At 40.4% G+C, this 13,010-nt stretch overlaps 3 protein-coding genes across 3 annotated transcripts in view; 1 reads left to right on the forward strand and 2 right to left on the reverse strand.

The window, feature by feature from the left end:
• Window positions 1–1,460, reverse strand: part of HSPA4L (heat shock protein family A (Hsp70) member 4 like) — a 52,903-nt gene extending 51,443 nt beyond the window's left edge. The window contains exon 1 of the mRNA XM_017886732.1: window positions 600–1,460. Coding sequence (XP_017742221.1) covers window positions 600–706 — 107 coding nt within the window. The 5' untranslated portion in view covers window positions 707–1,460. The remainder of the gene's footprint in view (window positions 1–599) is intronic.
• Window positions 777–1,892, forward strand: LOC108538571 (uncharacterized). Its single transcript, XM_017886735.1, has 2 exons — window positions 777–1,250; window positions 1,615–1,892. The coding sequence occupies exons 1-2, from the start codon at window positions 881–883 to the stop codon at window positions 1,866–1,868; spliced, it is 624 nt and encodes a 207-aa protein (XP_017742224.1). The 5' UTR covers window positions 777–880; the 3' UTR covers window positions 1,869–1,892.
• A 7,116-nt stretch (window positions 1,893–9,008) lies between these two features.
• Window positions 9,009–13,010, reverse strand: part of SLC25A31 (solute carrier family 25 member 31) — a 51,015-nt gene continuing 47,013 nt past the window's right edge. Inside the window, exon 8 of the mRNA XM_017886737.1 lies at window positions 9,009–9,904. Coding sequence (XP_017742226.1) covers window positions 9,716–9,904 — 189 coding nt within the window. The 3' untranslated portion in view covers window positions 9,009–9,715. The remainder of the gene's footprint in view (window positions 9,905–13,010) is intronic.

Here is a 13,010-nt window from a genome sequence, read left to right on the forward strand (position 1 = left end):
AAAAAAAAAAAAAAAAAAAAAAAAAAAAAAAAAAAAAGGCTTTCGGGCCAGACGAACTTGCAATTCATCTCTGACGTGTGCAGCCGAAGCTGACTTTTTACTTTTCTGAGAAAAAGCTGTCACCCAGAGGGACGGGGAAAGGAAGGAGGGTAGGATGAAGAACACTACCGAGCTAGTGCAGGGCTGCTTGCCCGCGGCTGATAATCCCACGCAAATCTCGTTAGAGGCAACCGAAGACCTTTCTCGATGTTCCGGGCGCCAGGGGCTGTCCCACAGCAACCTCTTTCTCGCAAGCAAAAGAGGCGTTAGGGGACAGCGGCACGAGGAGGCAGGGGACGTGCGTGCGTGGCTACAGAAAAGAGAGCTGCGCAAACTAGTGCGGTCCCTCGTCCTTGAAGGAAAAGCAGCTTTGCGGGGCAAGGAAGTCCGACCGCTACCCGGCGGACTCTAGGGGCTGCGGTTGACCGGCTGCACCTGTCATCTCGGGGTTCCGCACACATTAGGGGAAAATCCGAGGAAGCCAGCAGACAGGACAAACGTTAAGGGCGGGAGAGAAAAACGTTTCTTAGGGTCGAGGTGATGCTCACAGAGGCACTTACGGGGTACACCTGTCGCTGTACTCATTGGCGATGGTCTCGATGCCGCCACTCCTCGCGACAGCGATGTAGCAGTTGAGAAAGCCGAGGTCAATGCCAACCACAGACATCCCGCCGCGTGATGGTCGGGCTGCTGGTGGTGAAGCCTTTGGTACGGGAACTGCGTCCTCTTCTGGGCTATTGCTGCTGGGATTGCGACTCCTACGAGAAGCAAACGAGAGGAGACCCCAAGTCGCAAAGCAGAAAATCTAGGGCAGGGAGTCGGAAACCCGCGGAAGGAGCAGATGCCGTCCCCGCCGCAGCCTGCGTCGCGTCCCGCCGCCTGGGTCTCTCCCTACTGCGGTTCGGCCGACTCCAACCGGCGGTTACTGCGACCTGCGCCTGCGCGCTCGGCAGCCCGGGAGCCGCGCGAGCCTCCGCTCCGCTCCCGAGCCCGCTCCCGGCCCGGACTTCGGCCGCTTCCGTCAGCACTCGGGCAACGGCTGCCCAAGGAGCTGCGGGTTCGAGAAAGATCTGGAAAATGGAGGCTGCTGAGCCATCCGGGGGCGGGAGAAGCAGGAAGGCGGGGCGAGGAGGATCGGGGAAAGGCGGAGAGGAAGCAGAGTTGGTTCGCTCGCCCTCGCGCGGCAGCAGGACGTCGGGCGGTCGGGCTAGGTGAGAGGCAGGCGACCGGCCGGCTCCGGGCTTTGCAAACGTGTTTTGAGGCACATTTTTGGGTTGTTTTGGCAACTGGAGGCGTGCTTGTCAGGGCGGCAGGATGCTGCCCTGACTGGCGGGCGCCGCCCCCTCACCGCCAGCTCTCGGAAGGGCTCGCCTGTAGGCCTCGCCTCCCCGAGGGGCCCGTGTGCCGGTCTGCGCACTCCGCTTGTGGCTCGAGTCCTGCCGCGCCCGGCTCTGTGAGCTGGCGCGCATTGTGCGGTGCCCGCTGCTCCGCCCTGCCCAGCCCCGGGGGAGCTGCTGATCTTGTGCCAGAGCGGGATGAGCACATTTTAGGCTTTTTTTCTTTTTTCCTCCGCAGGCTTTGAAATATCAAAAGTCAAACTTCTGTCAAGATATAAGATGACACTGACAACTTGCTCTCCACATACCTTTCCTCACACCATTCTAAAAGATGCTGGCCCCGCCGCTGACCCTTGTCTCTGGAAACCAGTTTTACAGGAAAGTGACCTTAAGTGTGCCACTTACACCAGCCAAGTCTGCTTTAGCCTCCAGCCACTGCCCTGTGGTCCTCAAAAAAGAGCCCAGTGTGGTCCAGCGCCCTCCCTCATTTGATAGGGCTGTGTTGCCTGTTTGTAATTAACCAAGTTTTATGTTACACTTACGAAATTTGGCTGCCCTGTTGCTTTTCGTTCACTTTTACATGTGTGTCCTGTTCCTTCTCTCCCAGTCCTTGGTCTGTTCCCCGTTCCTCCCCGTCCTCTTCATCTGGTCTCTGTTCCTTCTCATCCAATTCCTTGTGTGTTTTCCTGTTCCATTTTGGTTGCCATCTTGAAAATAGGCGTGTTGTTTTTTGTTTGTTTTGTTTACCAGATTCTTTAGTATTCTGATTATCCCTAGCTGTCCACTTCTTTAAAGAACTCAGATTTTTTACTGTTAATAATGTTACTACAGTAGCAGCAGCAGCAAGGATGGCTATAGTTCCTGCTGCTGTTAGAATGAACGTGAAATCCATTTTCAAGGGCAATACTGAGGCAACTGGATTGCACAGTATTGCTTGGGCTGTGGTCTCTACATTGAATAAGTCAACCAGGCCTCTCTTCCCTTCATGAGCACTCAGGAGACGTGGAGCGCCTGGGCGAGGCTGCGCTCTGAGACACCGCAGAACTCGGCGTCCCAGCGGGCAGCGGGTGAACAGAATAGGGATCGGGCGCTGCCCTGTGACTGAACCCTGGGCCCCGGTCCTACTGGGCGCCCGTGGCTTCCACCAGTTCTCACGCACCTCTTCTGACATCGCCGTTTCGGGGCCACCTCTGTCTAGATTTATTCCAGAAATATCCTGAAATGCTCCTAGTACAATTAATTTATCTAATTCCATTAGTTTATTCATGTTGTCTAAACAACTTGAGGGTGTAAGAATTTTTTTTTCCTATTAAAAATACCACAAAATATCAAAGTAAAAAGAAAGTTGAGGCCAGGAGCAAAGTGGTGTTATCATCGCGTTCCTTACAATTACTGGCAGGATGTGGTTAAAACCATGACGGGCTTTGCGGTCACACAGATTTGGGTTGTAGTACCAGGCTTGCCTAACTTACTATCTGTAGAACCTTTGGCAGGTTACTTAACGCTCCAAGTCACAGGTTCAGTCTGTTAAAATGAAGACAAATATGCCTACTGGGCTGTTTTTATGATTAAATAATGTAAGCACTGCATCAGCCCCTGGCACCAAACGGTCAATAAATGCTAGTTATGCTTAGCTGCTATTACAATGTAAGAATGATCCTGATTTATGTACATTGGTCATGTATCCAGCAACCTTGCTGTATTCTGTTATACTAGTATTTGCAGAATTTCTTGGATTTTCTGTGTATAGAACAATATGGCCTGGGAAATAATGAATTTCTTCATTTTTATTTCTTCTGTTTCTTATTGTTTTGTCTGGATTATGTTCCTTAAGTCCTGCAGTAAAATTTTGAAAATAAACAGTAGTGGTAAGCATCCTTGTCTTGTCCCTAACATTAAATACCTTTGTGTTTATGATGTAAGAAAGTTAACAAAATTATCTTCTATTCCTATTTTGCTAAGAGATTTTCTCATAAAATCCACTTACACGCCTGTAAGTGGATACTGAAATTTAACAAATGTTAACCATCATCTAATATAACCTGTTTGTTGCTCTTTAATTTGTTAATGCAATGAATAACGTTACTAGAGTTTTCTAACATCCTTGTATCCCTGGGATAAACCAGAAAGGCCATAATGGTTCTGATTGTTTTGGTTTGTGATTATTTTATGTAGGATATTTACATCTATATTCATAAATGAAACTGGCCTTTAATTTTTCTTTCTTTACTGTTTTTATTGGCGTCAAGATTATCGCCTGATAGAAGAAGCCAAAGGGGTTGCCTCTTTTTTGTTCCCTTCTGATAGTTTTGGTAAGAAAAGCCTGTAAACCGGCTGGGAGCAGTGGTTCACGCCTATAATCCCAGCACTTTGGGGGCCTAGGTGGGCGGATCACCTGAAGGTTGGGAGTTTGAGACCAGCCTGACCAACATGGTGAAACCCCGTCTCTGCTAAAAATACAAAATTAGCTGGGTGTGGTGGCACATGCTTGTAATTCCAGCTACACAGGAGGCTGAGGCAGGAGAATTGCTTGAACCTCGGAGGTGGAGGTTGCGGTGAGCTGAGATTGCACCATTGCACTCCAGCCTGGGCTACAAGGGTGAAACAACGTCTAAAAAAAAAAAAAAAAAAGCCTGTAAACCATCTTAGCCTACTATTAATGAGGTTTATGATGAATTACATTTCTTTAGTGGTTATAGTCTATGTTCTCTATTATTCTTGAATCATTATTGGTTATTTATATTTTTATTACAAATTTACCGTTTCGTCTAGGTTATCAAGTTTGTTGACACAAAGTTGGTTATTCACTTAAAAAATTTCTTCAGTAGTTATATGTACATCTTTTTCATTCTTAATATTGTTTATTTTAATCTCTTCCTTTTCTTGGTTCCTGTCAGTATGGTTTGTTAAAAGAACCAGCTTTTGGTTTTCTTGCCCACCTTAATTGTCTTTGTTTTCTGTTCCATTTGCTCTGTTTCACTCTCTATTTTGTTTATTCTTTTCTAGTTCATTAATTTTCAGTTTCTTGTTTTCTAATACATACACTTGAAGCCGTAAATTTACTTCTGCATACCATTTTAGCTATACTCCTACCTGAATTTTCAAAGAATTGAAGTTGGAGAGTAGGCAACGGGGATAAAAATCAAACAGGTCAATGGTCACTGGTCTTGTCTAAGGTATTATCCCAGTTCGTTGTCTCACGACCGAAGGAGCGTGGATGCAAAGGGTGAGATGGGAGCGAAAGTTTAATATGCAAAAGAAGAAAGCTCTGCACAGTGGAGAGGGGAGCCCTAGTGGGTTGCTGTTTTTACAGTTGAATTCAAAAGCTTTTGTAAGAAACTCCTCTCATCTCTGTAGCTATTTGAGTAATTTCTCTTATTAGTAAAGCTGTCTGTGCAACTCCCCTTATCTTATGTAGTTGTGGGTATGTCTCTAGGCAAGCACAAAGTGCCACTTCTCTTGTTTCTGTAACTGGGCTTAATTTAGGTAAGCCCTCCTTCTCCCTGCGCAAGTTCCCATGGACCCCACCGTGTACATGTCTGAAAAGGGGAGGACGCTTTTTCCTGGGAGCCTGCCAATCACACAAAGAACAAAAGGCTTCTGTGCTGGACCCTGCCTACTTATCTGTGCAGGTGCAGCCTGAGTTTTCCCTAGGCTGCTCTATTTTTGCCTATAGGTGTGATTTTGTAGGCAGGCTGCTTCTCTGAGGACTAGCCTTAGCTGTGTACCTAACATTAACATTAGAGAAATGTCTTAGTTGCTGATGGGTTTGTTAATTATTGCACCCCAGAATTAAGTAGACTTATCTAGTCACAGTAATACTAATGTTTCATAGGGGTCTTCTCCTATAAACTCATATAAAAGGACAAGAGAAAAGAGTATGTGTAGGCTCCCAAGAAAAGTGAGAAAGAGGCTAAATTATTCTGAAATTCATCAAGATAAGTCACTCCTCTCACCAAAAAGTATGTATTTTTCCTTTCACAGGCAGTGTTTATCTAGGTCTACTAACATGTTTACTGATTTCTTTACTTTGTTGCTGCTTGCATTCAACTTGACTTAACCTCTTGAGTTTGGTTTCCTTTCAGCAAAGGCAGGGGTCCCCAATCCCCAAGCAGCCAACTGGTCAGTGACCTGTTATGAACTGGGCATGGGCACATGGCAGGTGAGCAGAGGGCAGGCAAGCATTACCACCTCAGCTCTGCCTCCTGTCAGGTGGCATTAGATTCTCATAGGAATGTGAACCCTATTGTGAACTGCGCATGCAAGGGATCTAAATTTCATGCTCCTTACGAGAATCTAGTGCCTGATGATCTGAGGTGGAAGTTTCATTCCGAACATCTTCCCCCAATCTGTGGAAAACTGTCTTCCATGAAACTGGTCCCTCATACCAGACAGGTTGGGGACTGCTAAGCAAAGATCTCTGAATGGTGAACTATTTTGTTTGAAAATATTATTGTCATGGAACTGTTTAATAACTTAGCTGACTAGAAATTTTGACAGTATTTTCCAATCTTTTGTTGAGTATCTTTTATTAAGTATAATGTTCCTTTTTAAATAATCAGTTTGTCTTTTCTTTGACATTTTGCAATTTGATTATGTCTTTAATTGTAGATTTTTTTATTTATTCACTCAGAGTTTTTCGTTAACCTGAAGACAAATGGGTTCTTGAGATTCTGGAAAGGTATCAGGCATTATTCTTTTGTTGTCTCTCACACCCTTTTACAGTTTCTTCTGGATCTCTTATTAGAGTATGTAAAACGTATTCAAACCACTATGACCTTTAGACTCTCCTTTGTCATGTTTTTAATTTCAAACACTGTACTTACAATTTCTAGATGTTTTTTCAAACTTGTCTGTCCTTTCATACTGTACTATTTTTATTAAAAAATAAAAAATCTAATTATTTAAAAAGTCTATTAATCATTTTAAACATTCTAATTTTATAGTTTCTTTTAGAGTGTTTCATCACATTTTTAGTTCTTGGGGTGCTAATTCTGTTTGTCATGTCTACCATCTTTGCCACACAGTGCTTTCTCAGATGACTCATCAGTTCATCTTCATTGAAGGCTAGTTTTTCTGTAGGATTTTTTGTGGCCTACGTTGTAGAAGTGTTTCAGAGAGGTTTTGTATTTGTTTTTGCCAATGCCCCAAGGGCTTCACTGGTCCTATAACAGTTTTAATGGTTTGGCTTGGAGTTCCTGTAGTATATAGATAGTTTAAATATACATATGTGTTCCATACTTTGTTGTGGCACAAGATTGTGGTGTTTTGATTTCTCACAGGTGGCTTTTAATTTTAAAATTGTTAACCCCAAACCAGAGACATCACAGGTGGGTTCTTCTTTCCCTATTCACTGTTGGGGTAGTTGGCAATTCTTTTCCACTATGATTTGTTGCCTATTTTTCTAGCGTCTCTTCTTAAATAAAACACTCTTTTTAAGATTGTAGCTTTTTTTTTCTTTAAACAGAAATAGAGTCTTGCTCTGTGGCCAAAGCTGTAGGTCAGTGGCATGATCTTGGCTCACTGCAGCATCAGCCCCCTGGGCTCAAGTGATCCTCCCACCTCAGTCTCCTGGAGTAGCTGGGACTACAGGCCATGTGCCCAGCCATACTTGGCCCATAGTATATATTATTTCATATATATATATTATTTTTGAGTATATATATATTATTTTTTTTTTTTTTTTTAGAGACAGGGGTCTTGGTATGTTGCCCAGGCTGGTCTTGAATTCCTGGCCTCAAACCAGCTGCCTGCCTCGGATCCCGTGCCTGGACCCAAGTTTGTAGCTTCACTGGACAGTTTGTGTGGTTGGTAGGCATGGTATGTTTCAGTTTCAACTGCCTACTCTACCAGGTCCCCAATTCCTTAACTCCTATCTACACATGTGGGTGTCAAAATCACCCTTAGTGTCTATTTGTTTCTGAAATCTGTGGGTTGCTACAATGTTAGCTCCCAGTTACCCTCCTGGCCTTCAGTATCTTATTTCTGACATCTCTCGATATGCTATTTCCCTATTTAAAACAATACAAAACAAAACCAAATCTTTTTGGATATATTTTATCCAGCATGTTCTTGGTGGGGGAGGGGCATCTGTGTCAGCACAATCTACCATATATAAAGTGAGAAAAGAGCAAAGGGCTGGCCCCTGGAGAATACTAACATTTAAGAAGTGGTGGAAGAAAAGGAGCCCTTCTGAATCTACATTTCGATCTATCAGCTAATGAGGAATTATGGTATCAATTTCTTACTTTTGTAGCAGAATTTTATACATGAACAAAGGAACTGTTTCAGAAAATTTAATGTGAGGGTACCAAAGTTCTAAGTTTTACTAGAAAGCATGAATCTGGAGTAGGAATATAAAATAGCAAAAATCTCTTCAGGGGCTTTTGGCCTCTTACTACCCAGACAATGTGTTATTTTCATTCCCCCCTCCACTTTCTCTAGCATAATGAGAAAACAATGTAAAATTCATCAAAATAAATGTAGTTTCAGTAAGTATAAATGACTATCAACTTAAAAGGTCATCTTGTTTTATGGAGGGTGTATTTTAATGAATTAAGAGAATGAAGCTCTGAGTATAGAATTTTAGGTATTATTTGGGGAGATAGTTTTAGGGCAGGAAATTAAAAATCCTATCTAATAAGACACTGTAAAAGATGCAGTACTCCAGCTCTCTTCTACAGAAAAAAAAAAAGATGCAGCACTAGTCATTTAAGATAAAATTGTACATATTTTAAATATATTTTATTCATTTTCCAATGTTGATTTTAAAAAATAATTTCCTTATATAATCACGTTATGATTTTGCTCACTATGAACTATCTCTCATTAATAACAGTTTAATGTAGTTTATACAGTTTTAGCTCTGTCCAGGCTACTAAGTAATATTTTTACTTTTTGTTTTAACTATACATCTTTTAGGCTTCAAAGAATAGCATTTTATCGAGCAATTTAGCGATTAAATTCCTGTTTCCTCTATCCATGCCAATTCAGATAAATTGGATTGGCATGGATAAATTCCTCTATCCATGCCAATTCAGAGTTTCGAGCCTTTTTTTCTCTATGCATGCCTCTACAAATTGAAAACTTTTATATTATCTTACTCTTTATATGGGAAACTATTCCTCATATTTGGTTATTTTAACCATCTTTCTTTGAACCATTTGATAGTGTAGAAGGAAAGGAAAATATTTTCTATTTTGTTCCTATAACTCCGTTATGTTGACCACTGCAAGAAATGATGTTTAGAGTTTGATGTTTTTTTCTCTTGAGTGATAACACCAATATATTTAAAAGTGTGGTCTGTATTATTGTCCTTGAAATACACTGTCCCTGTGCATGAGGAAGTTCACCCACCCCAGTTTGCCCATTCACAGTCTCACAAAATCTGTCTATAGTTTATCCCCACTAGCTTAACATACCTTTACTCATTAGAACGTTAAAAACTTGGGGATTTCAAACATACTGTATTCTACAACAGCTCTGAAAAACAAGACAAACTCCTGTACAAAACCTTGGAATGCTGTTTATATCTATCCATTAAGAAATACCTTTCTCTTTAGTTAAGCCAGTTCTGACAAAAATTTTGCTATACTCTGCTTACTAATAAAGTCAGAGTCAGGGAAAAAAAGATTATAACAGTTTTAAACTTCCTTTATTGTCAACAAAATATACAAACTAATTTTCAAGAGGATATTTTTTGTTCTAAGATATATTCACACTAGCAAGATTTTATTTATTTTAAAGATAAAAATTAGCAGATAAGCCATTTTTATTTTCCAGTTTCAGTTTTATAATGTCACTAAAGTCATTATCAAATTTTAAATGATCACATCTATAATCAAAGGCTGATACTATAAATATTGTACACAGTAATAACAGCTGTCTTAGAAGAGATATAGAACCAAGTTTATTTGTGCCTAGAGATATGATGACATCTATTGATAAGCTTTTAAGAAATATGTCATACCATATGACTTTAAAAGATGGGAAAACAGGTATACTAAATGAATAGCAATTTAAAAGAGGATACTTTCATTTCTTAGATTTCAGCATTATACGTTTTAATTTTAATCATAAAAGAATTTTAAACTAACAAAATATACTACTTATAATAAATATCACACTAAAATGTGTTTGAGTCTAAGTGGGAAGAAAATCCACATTTATCTGATTTTTAGTATTTAAATCCTTGAAAAAATACATGCTTTATTGCAGAACTAGCACTTTAACAAAATACAGACAATAACAACACACTATCAAAATGTATGCAAATGGCAGCTATGTAATTTGTATGTTTAACAAGTTAAATCCATGTATTTCTTAATTTACTCTCCCAATTACCTACCACCAATATCGATATGAAAGAATTCTTTAATTTTATCATATAATACCAACACCAAAGCACCCCCTGTACCACGAAGAACATTGGAGAAAGCGCCACGAAAAAAGGAATTGATTCCTTCATGTTGGTATATCTTCACAAAGCAGTCTAAGGTTCCTTTATATTGCCGTTTAGCTTCACCACTCTATATAAAGAAAGACAAAGGGTTTTCCATTATCTGAATATCTTTTATCTTAAGATAGTCTTCTATTAGCACTAAGGATAGATAAGATAAACACTGTGTTGAGTAGCACTGTGTTAACAGGCATATATGACTCCTGTCCCTAGTGGTTAGAGAACATTCATACTTTTCAGGCACACTTGAAAACTGACCATACATTAGGCGTAACAAATGTCAAAGGATGTCATCACATAGACCATGATTTATCCTCTCACCACACTGCAATCAACTGAGAAATCAATAGCAAAATAGAAAAATGCCATATGGGCTAGGCACAGTGGCTTATGCCTGTAATCTCAGCACTTTGGGAGGCCGAGGTGGGAAGATCGCTTGAGCCCAAGAGTTTGAGACCACCCTGGGCAATATGGGGGCAAAATGCCATCTCAACAAAAAATACAAAAAATTAGCTGGGTGTGCTGGCACATGCCTGTGGTCCCAGCTACCCGGGAGGCTGAAGTGGGAGGATCACCTGAGCCTGGGAAGTCAAGGTTGCAGTGAGCCATGATCACATCATTGCACTCTAGCCTGGGTGACAGGGTAAGATCCTGTCTAAAACAAAAAAAAAACAAAAAACAAATAAACAAAAAAAAGAAATCATACGTTGGGATGTTAAGAAAAACATTTATTCTTAGAAAACAATGAAAACCAAATGATAACTGCAAAACTCCTTACTTAAATTTTTAAGATGCAGCTTGAGTGGTAATTTATAAGGAAATTAATGACCTTGAAATATTAGAAAAGGCTGAAAGTTAATGAGGAACCTAAACATTTTAGACAAAGTATAAAGCTAAAGAAAGTAAAACAAGAAAATAACTGGCAGAAATAATGGAAATAGAAAACACAACACAAAAAAAGTCCAAAGTTAGGTCTTTGAAATACTTTGCTGACAAAGTTTGGAAATACTGTTTGAGGAGAAAATGCCCCAAGATTATCAGAAATGGCAACAGTAACAAAAATGCAGATGATCCAGAAATTTAAGAGCAAGATGATATCATAAAAACTTCATGACAATTTTTTTTAAGTCATAAGAAATGGATGAATTCCTAGAAAAGTATAATTTACCAACAGAGTACAAAAGAACTGGAATACTATAGTTGTTAAAAATTCAATCAGTTGTTGAAAATCTTCTCATAAGGAAAACCACATGTCCAAATGGCTTTACATGTAAGTTCTGCTAAACATTCAATGAACATTTAATTCCAATCTTACAGAAGTTATTCTAGAGAAGAGAAAAAGTGGGATGACTCCGCAACATATTTTATGAGGCTCACACAGCCTTGCTATCGAAGTCAAACTAGAGCAATACAAGAAGGAAAAATACAAGCCAGCGTCATTGAAACATGAATGCAAAAATCCTGAACAAAACCCAGCAATCAAATCTAGCAAGGGCTACAGAATACAATACTTACAAACTGGGTTTATCCCAGGCATACAAGATTTAGCTCTAGAAAACAGATTAATTTAACACAATATGTAAACATATTAAAAGAAAAAAAGGTTTAATCATCTCAGCAGATATAGAAAGAATATGACCGTCATTCGTAATTAAAAACTGTTGTAATCCAGAAACAGAAAGGAACTGTCATTACATGATAAAGGATAATAACAAAAAACCCCCACAGTTAATATTAAATTATGTAACACTGAAGTAATCTTCTGTACGATTAGGAACAAGATAAGGTTGCCAGTTACTACTTTGTAAATATAACACTGAATCCGGGGTCTCAGTGAGTACAGAAAGGCAAGAAAGAGAAATAAAAGGTGTAAGAATTGATAAGGAAGGAAGAAAACCCTGATATTAGTTGCAGATTATATGCCTGTTCATGTATATAAAAACTTGGAAGGTATGTACATACACATTCGTGTTTGTATTAGGGTTAACAAAGTTGTGGGATATAAAATGAAAATACAAAAATTAAGTAGTACTGTTATAGGCTGAATTGCTAAAATCATATACTGAAGTCCTAATAACCCCCAGTACCTCAGAATGTGACTGTATTTGGAGACAGGGTCTTTAAAGGTAATTAGAATTAAATGAGATCACATGAGTGAACCCTAAGCCAATATGACTGTCCTTATAAAAAGGGGAACAGGCCAGACGCGGTGGTTCAGGCCTGTAATCCTAGCACTTTGGGAGGCCAAGGTGGGTGAACTGGCCTGAGCTCAGGAGTTCGAGACCAGCCTGGGCAACATGGTGAAACCCTGTCTCTACTAAAATACAAAAAATTAGGCAGGTGTGGCAGTGTGTGCCTGTAATCTCAGCTACTCGGGTGGCTGAGGCAGGAGAACTGCTAGAACCTGGGAGGCGGAGGTTGCAGTGAGCCAAGATTGCACCACTGCATTCCAGACTTGGCGACAGAGTGAGACTCCATCTCCAAAAAAAAAAAAAAAAAAAAAAGGAGGAACAGAGGAGGAAAAAAAAGGAAAAGAGGAGGAAGAATCCTGTGAAAACACAGGAAGAAGATAGCCATTTATAAGACAAGGAGAGAGGTCTTCAGAGGAAACCAAGTCTGCTGCCATCTTGATCTCAGACTTGTAGCCTGCAGAACTGTGAGAAAATAAATTTGTTGTTTAAGCAAACCACTTTTGTGGATGATACCAGACCTAGCAAACTAATACACACACACACATATATAAGACATCATATTCCCACTTTTTTTCTCTGTACTATTGTGAGATTAGGTTGAAGACATCATGCCCTTTATCCTTAAACACTCAAGTGCATATTTTCTTTTTTTTTCTTTTTTTTTTTTGAGACAGAGTCTCGCTCTGTTGCCCAGCCTGGAGTGCAGTGGTGCCATCTCAGCTCACTGCAAGCTCCGCCTCCTGGTTCACACCATTCTCCTGCCTCAGCCTCCAGAGTAGCTGGGACTACAGGTGCCTGCCACCGCGCCCAGCTAATTTTTTGCATTTTTAATAGAAGACAGGGTTTCACCACGTTAGCCAGGATGGTCTCAAGCTCCTGACCTCATGATCCATCCGCCCGCCTCGGCCTCCCAAAGTGTTGGGATTACAGGCATGAGTGTATATTTTCTAAATATTAGGCTCGAGTGCGTATTTTCTAAATATT

The sequence above is a fragment of the Rhinopithecus bieti genome, unplaced genomic scaffold (genome assembly GCF_001698545.2).
Source record: "Rhinopithecus bieti isolate Rb0 unplaced genomic scaffold, ASM169854v2 scaffold_14665, whole genome shotgun sequence".
Classification (NCBI taxonomy): domain Eukaryota; kingdom Metazoa; phylum Chordata; class Mammalia; order Primates; family Cercopithecidae; genus Rhinopithecus; species Rhinopithecus bieti.

Bases quoted from the DNA above. Each gene is read 5' to 3' on its own strand.
- LOC108538571 (XM_017886735.1), top strand. From the start codon at position 881: ATGCCGTCCCCGCCGCAGCCTGCGTCGCGTCCCGCCGCCTGGGTCTCT. The intron at 1,251-1,614 runs GTGAGAGGCAGG...TTTCCTCCGCAG, and splicing joins ACGTCGGGCGGTCGGGCTAG to GCTTTGAAATATCAAAAGTC.